This window comes from Cornus florida, unplaced genomic scaffold, assembly GCF_030987335.1.
Source record: "Cornus florida cultivar Cherokee Brave unplaced genomic scaffold, ASM3098733v1 CherokeeBrave_3.0.0_Hap2_Chr09, whole genome shotgun sequence".
NCBI lineage: Eukaryota > Viridiplantae > Streptophyta > Magnoliopsida > Cornales > Cornaceae > Cornus > Cornus florida.
In genome coordinates, this window is record NW_026775579.1 from 63,063,264 (window position 1) to 63,070,844 (window position 7,581).

General features: G+C 32.3%; 1 protein-coding gene across 1 annotated transcript; it reads right to left on the reverse strand.

Moving 5' to 3' along the window:
• Window positions 1-3,950: 3,950 nt before the first annotated feature.
• LOC132272708 (uncharacterized mitochondrial protein AtMg00810-like) lies at window positions 3,951-5,620 on the reverse strand. Its single transcript, XM_059773803.1, has 3 exons — window positions 5,329-5,620; window positions 4,090-4,530; window positions 3,951-3,973 (listed from the first exon to the last, which is right to left on the reverse strand). The coding sequence occupies exons 1-3, from the start codon at window positions 5,618-5,620 to the stop codon at window positions 3,951-3,953; spliced, it is 756 nt and encodes a 251-aa protein (XP_059629786.1).
• Window positions 5,621-7,581: the final 1,961 nt, after the last annotated feature.

Sequence of the window (7,581 nt, forward strand, 5' to 3'; positions counted from 1 at the left end):
AAAGATATTTTTAAAAAGGACCCTTTTGTAATTTTTGAAAAGTGTGACAAGTGCCACACTCTCATTGGTCCACTTGTTGACATTTGTGTGGAAACACTTTAATGCATTAGATGATGACATTTGGAGGGTGAGGATTCACCCACTTGTTGTCCTAGGATTGGTGCACTTGTTGGCATGGATGGTTGACAAGTGTAGGGTTAATATTTAATCTTGGAAACTTACTTGGATTCATGACAAGTGTAGGACTCACATTTAGTCTTACATTAGTGTGTGTGAGAGAGGTAGTACAAGAGCACCTAGTGAGTGGAAAAGCCCACCAATTTAGCTTAGGGTTTACACATTTTAATTCATTCATCACTTTCCTCTCAAGAACCCTAAGGAAGCCACCATTGGAGAAAAGCTTGACTAGTAGCTTTGACTTCATTTTTTGTGCCCTTTCACTCATCTTAGAACTTTGAACTTGGAATACTTTTTATTCCCCTCATCCTCCTCTTCAAAACCCTTGAAGGATCTAGCCTAACTCCTACTTTTGCTTTGGTATCTAGAGATTCAATTCTCTAGTGAGGTGATCTATTATTTTGAAGTATTTTTATGTCATTATTGAGTGTTTTATATGCATGGAATAGAAGGACTTGTATTTTGCCCTTAAACTGTTTTAACTTGAAATTAATCTTGTCAAATTAAATATAGAATATGAAAATATACTCAATTAGCTTTCATTTAGTTTTGGTTTCATGTAATTTGGATTTAAAATGAATTAGTTATTAATTTTTGAAGTTGCAAGCTAGTTGCTGGAAATTTGAAGCTTTTCCTTTTCAGTCCGGAAATGAATTTTTTATATGGAGCCTTAGTACTTCAATTGCCTTGAAATTTTTACTAGAACTTCCTCCATGAGTTTTACACTACTCAGAATTTTTTCACAATTTTAGAGCATTTCTAAATTTTTTTAAAAATCCGAAACTAACTGCTGTCTATGTTTTTATTGCAGCTGGAAAACATATTTTTAGATGATTTATTTCACTAACCTTTTGACATTGGATCATGGCTTAAATTTCCAGTTTTACACTCTCATATGTTTGCTTCCAAAATAAATTAGGTTTGCCCAATTTGGATGTTAAATGAATTTTTCATGAATTTTCAAAGTTGGAAGCTACAGGCTGAAAATGTGTTTTCTGGGCAGAAATTTTTTCAAAGTTGTGGGGAAAAACTGTTTCAATTGGGAAAATATTTTGTTAAACTAAATTGATATTATCAAATTACAGTGTTTAAGCTTTCATTGGGCTTTGGATTCATTCAATTTGGGTTAGAATTTAATTTTTTATGAATTTTACAAGTTGAAGGTAGCAAGCTAAAAAATCTGTTTTTGCGGACCGAAAATTTGGGGCGATTTCATTTCGGTGGTAATTGGGATTTTCATTCCAATTGAGGTAGGGAATGTTTTAGGATTATTTGTATATTGTATTGTGTATTTGCCATGATTATACAACATATATGTATGCCTTGTATCAAATCTAGAAAGTTAGTAATTTTTATTTCTTTATATAAGATTTAAAAATTTATGATGATTTATAACTTTGATTTGAATTGTAACATGTTAGGAAATTATGCTTAGATATGTTGGTTAACATATATTAAATTTGGATCATTTGATTAAAAATTACAACTTTTATTTAATATTTATCTTTAGTGAAAGTTTAATTCACATGATTGTATCAAGCATTAAATCAAGTTGTAATGTGGTATTTAAATAGGTCTTGGCATGTTCTCTAACATAGATTAAATTGAGGGCATTTGGAATTGTTTAAAAATCTAGAGGAAATTAATTAATTAGCTTGATTAATTTTGTTTTAAGTGTTTTAATCACTTAACTTGTCATTTGATGTTATATATATGATGACCATGACATGCCTTTCAATATATATTAAATTGAGGCTATTTGGATTAACTTGGAATTTAGAGAATTTAACTATTTATGTTTAATTAAATTCTACTTTATTACTCCATGGATTTAATTGCATTTTGGAAGTTGTTTCTATATTTAAATCATGGATTTGGATTTGATGTACGTTTACTTGGTTACTTTTGAGCATTGGATAGCATAGTTGTTACTTTTATATTCATGAGAATATGTTTTTCCTTATTGAATATATTGTTGCTATGTGTAAGGAATTGCATACTTTGTATTTGACATCTTACATGCCATAGTACTTGTGAATTTTGAGCATGTATTATATAAGTTTCCAAAATTTGGATTGTGCTTGGTAAATAGCTGATATCTTGTATATACATGTTGATATATATACGTTGTTGCACAATTTGTTGATTTTGGAAACTTGAGGATGTCGTTGTTTGGCTACGGCTAGGACTTGGTTCTAGTACGGGGGATTGTCCCTCTATACAATCTAGTGTGCACATAGGGAGGTTACCCATGGGCTAGTAACCCTAAAGTAACTATGTTGTCGGTCTGATCCGGCGTGACGTCCGAGTATCCACTTTATTTGATTTCGTATTTTATTTCAAGTTGATAACTAGATGATATCGTAACTTGTTGTTCCTTATTTGATTTTCTATTTTAAGCTTAAGATGTAGCTTTGTGAAAGCATGTTTCATGCGTTCTATTGGAAGTTCCATTGTTGGTTAAATTGCATCGATATCATAATTTGTGTTTTGATGTTCAAATGTAGTTTAGGAATGACCTTATAGATTCATTTTGAACATAGACGTTAGGTGGCATGACCCACACTTGTTGTTTTCGTATTTTGGATTTCAAGTTGAAGACTTTGAGAATCTATATCTTGTTGTCTTGTATAACATGTTTCCATGTTGTTTGAATTACATGAACAATGTGATTATGATAGAAATGATCTAGGTAGCTTAGGATGCTCCCTGGGTCTCATCTTGACATAGACGTTAGGTGGCATGAGCCCCTTTAACATGTTTCACCATAAGGTGATAAAATTGTAAAATGCTAGGTCGATGCATGCTCATCTCCTACGAGTAGCTTTATATTACTCACCCCTACGATACTGGGGCATATTTCAGGTACAAGACTCAGGATTTGAAGATTCCATTGCTCCTTGGATGGCTTACAGTTTCTATGTTTTTATTTTATGCAAGTGTTAGCATAAGATGTCTCTTTGTAGCCTTATTTGTTTAAACTTGTATTCGTTGATTCGTATATGTAAAGTGTACGTAAGTGCATTATTTTCAATGTATTTAATATGTATGAGATGAGGCCGGAGGCCAATGACATGTATCTCGTTTTCTATTCACTTTTGTTTTCAAAGTTTATTATGAAAATATTGGAAAATGTTAAGTCATTGTTTTATAACTTTCGCATCGGGTGTTGAAATTTCATATCTTTTCTGCCCGGACTCAGAATCAAACGATTCTTGAGTCTAATTTTGTTCATTTTTCGTTGTTCTTCCAATGGTGTGCACTGTGGCACCCTTTTCAGTGAGAAATGACCATTTTGCCCTTAGTTCATCTCTTTTCGGGTTAGGCATTGTTGCTTCATTTGCTTAGCTCATTTGAGTTCCGTGGCTTCATGGAGAGTCATTTTGGGGCCTTAGGGATGACATACATCTCTTGAGGTCATTTGGCTTCTTTCGCTTCCGCATTTCGGGTCCGTTATCGGGTCAACTTCCGGTTCATCACTAACGCACCGGGTTGAGAAATCCGGGTCGTTACAGTAATGTATCTAATCAAGACAATAGACACTAATAGATTTCCTAAACTGAGAAAACTTAGGAGCATCTAATGGTTTAGTGAGAATATCAGTCAAATTCTGATCAGTATGCACTTTTTCCCAAGACACGACATTTTGTCCAACAAGTTCCCTAAGAAAGTGATGTTGAATGTCAATATGCTTAGTCCTAGAATGCAAAACTGGATTCTTTGAAATATTAATTGTACTAGTAGTATCACAAAAGATAGCAATAGTACCTTGATCAACTCCATAATCCAGAAGTATCTGTTTCATTCAAAGCAATTGTGTGCAACAATTTCCAGCAGCAATGTATTCAGCCTCACAAGATGATAAAGATATGCAATTTTGCTTCTTGTTGTACCATGAAACAAGATTAGTACCAGTATAGAAACAACCACCTGAAGTACTCTTTCTATCATCCTTATTACCAGCCCAATTAGCATCAGTATAACCTGCAATCTCAGAGTTAGACTCAGAAGAATAACGCAATCCATAATTTAATGTACTATTGACATAATGGATAATGCACTTGACTGCAAGAATGTGTTGTTCTTTAGGATCAGCTTGATACCTAGCACAAACACCTACACTAAATAAAATATCTAGCCTAGTTGCTGCCAAATACAACAAGCTACCAATCATACTCCTATATAAGAAATGATCAACCTTGTTAGGATCAGAGTCTCTATCCAATTTGGATGAAATACTCATAGGAGTTTGAACATGCTTTGAATCTTTCATACCAAACTTCTTAACTAGCTCATTTGCATATTTTAATTGAGATATGAAAATCCCATCATCAAGTTGTTTCACTTGGAAACCTAGAAATAAAATCAGTTCACCAACTATGCTCATTTCAAAAGTATTATTCATACCTTTAGAAAAATTATGAATAAGGTTATTACAAGTAGCACCAAAAACAATATCATCCACATATATTTAAGCAACAAGAAAATCTTTTCCTTTCCTAAAAATAAATAATGTTTTATCAGCTCCTCCTCTTCTGAAGCCCTTGTGCATTAAATAAAAAGTTAACTTCTCATACCATGCTCTAGGTGCTTACTTTAAACCATAAAGAACCTTTTAAAAATGAAAAACAAAATCAGGATTATGTGGATTAATAAAACATTTTGGTTGTGCTACATAAACTTCTTCCTGCAAAATACCATTTAGAAAAGCACTTTTAACATCCATTTGAAACAATTTGAATTTAAAGTGACATGCAAGAGCAAAAAGAAGTCGAATAGACTCAAGTCTAGCAATATGTGCAAAAGTCTCATAAAAATCAATTCATTCTACTTGAGTGTATCCTTATGCAACCAATATAACTCTATTTCTCATCACAAAGACCATGTTCATCAAGTTTATTTTTAAAGATCCATTTGGTCCCTATGATATTAACATCACTAGGCCGAGGCACTAATTCCCAAACATCATTATTCACAAATTGAAGCAATTCTTCTTGCATAGCCATAAGCAATCAGAACTTTTAAGAGTTTCATCAACATTTTTAGGTTCAAACTGAGCCATGTGACATGAGTGTCCTATATCATATATAATGCATAAATGTCTTGTGTGATCACGGACTGTACTCCTAGTACTATACTGATCCCATGGACCTATCACATTGTCAACTGGATGACTCAATCTAACTCTAGAACTGCTAGATGTGGGAATATCTAACGATGGTGCAGGAATTCCTATAGGTTCATTAGTGGTGACAACTAATTCCTCATCATCATCTTCTTTAACCTCTTCACCTTCTCCACCTAAATTCTCAACTCTTTCTTCCTCTTGAATTGTAGGTTCTATCATTTCTCCTGTAATTTCAAAATTAATTTCTTCTTCATCAAGTTGAGAAGAGGTTATCTTAGATTTTGTATCATCAAAAACCACATTTATAGACTCCATGACTACTTTGGTTCTAAGATTAAAAACGATATAAGCCCGACTTGTTTGTGAATAACCCAAAAACCCACCTTCATCACTTCTAGAGTTAAATTTTCCCAAGTGTTCCCTATCTCTAAGGATATAACATTTACTTCTAAAGACTCTAAAGTATTTAACAGTGGGCTTTCTATCATACCACAATTCATATGAAGTCTTGTTAGTTCCAGGCCTTAAGATAAACTCTATTTAGGATGTGACAAGCAGTACGTACTGATTCAGCCCAAAAGTGACTTGTAATTTTATTCTCATGAAGCATAGTACGTGCCATACCTGTAATTGTCCTATTTTTCCTTTCTACTACACCATTCTGTTGTGGTGTTTTAGGTACTGGAAATTCATACTTAATGTCATTCTTATCACAATATTCAATAAATTCCTTAGGTTCGAATTCACCTCCATTGTCACTTCTAATCCGATTAATTCGATATCCCTTCTCATTTTGAATAAGTTGGCAAATAGACCTGAAATTCACAAAAGTATCAGATTTTTCTCTCAAATATGTAACAAAAGTAAATTTAAAAAAATCATCAATCATAATAAGCATATATTTTTTTCCTCAAATGCTATCAGGGGTTATGCTACCCATCAAATCCATATGAATCAATTCTAAATGTCGAGAAGTGACTTTATAAATAAGTTTCTTATGTGACACTCTAGTTTATTTTCCTAATTGACATGGACCACATATTTCAGTCTTAGGCATTTTCAATTTAGGCAAACCTCGAACAACATCATTATTAGACAAATTCACTAAATCATTAAAATTCACATGTCCAAGTCTTTTATGCTATAAAATTGCCTTATCAGTAACTGCAGAATAACACATTAGTGAATGATCCGAAAACACAACATAGCAATTATCAAAAGTTCTAGTTCATTTCAAAACATATTCACCTTTTTCATTAGTTACAAAACACCCTTATTGAGTAAAATTGACTTGAAACTCTTCATCACAGATTTAACTAATACTTAACAAATTAACAGCTGAACCTTTAACATATAGAACATTTTTTAGCTCCCTAATTCTTGAAAATTTGATATTACATTTACCACTTACAGTAGAAGCATCACCATCACCAAAAATAACAGTACCAACTGAGCATTCCTTAAAAGTGGTAAACAATGTTCTATCCCCTGTCATATGCCTAGACAACCACTATCAAAGTACCAACCACATGGACCAAGTGCTCTAAGTGTTGTGTGCATGGCAAGGCATTTAAAATTCTCTTTCTTTACCCAAACAATTTTAGATTCATTATGCAATGATTTCCCTATTGTTCTAGGCAAAGTGTCACAAGGCTTAACAATCCTAATCCTCTTCTTCCTTAAATTTGAACTCTCTAGATATTTTTAATTTCTTTCCTAATTCAATTTTTTTTTATCTGACACTTATACTTGATATGCCTTTTTTCACCACAAAAATGACATGTTGAAATAAGTTTGGAAGAACTAAAGATAACACAAGATTTTGTTTTATCTTTTGATTTTTGAAAATACAAATCATTTGAAGTTGAAACCAATTATTTATTATGACTAATATTCTCAACCATTCCTTTCAACTTATCAATTTTGCAAGTGTCATTCTCAACATTCTGAAAAGACTGTTTTGATTTAACAAACTCATTACTTAAATTATCAATTTTAAGTTCCATTGATTTATTAAACAACTTTACCTTCTTAAGTTCCTTTTCCAGAAAATCAATTTTATAAAGAAAATTCAAATTTTTATGCCAATTTCTTCCAAATTCTTATTAGAGACAGAAATTTCTAACTTATAAATATCTCTATCAAGTTCTGCAAGATTCAATTTCTCTTACAAAATTTTAAAATCCTTTTTAAACTTGGACCATTCAATTTGCATGCTTGTGACAGAATAAAAAACAAGAGGGAAAGCATCAACAGATGAATATTCAGACATGATG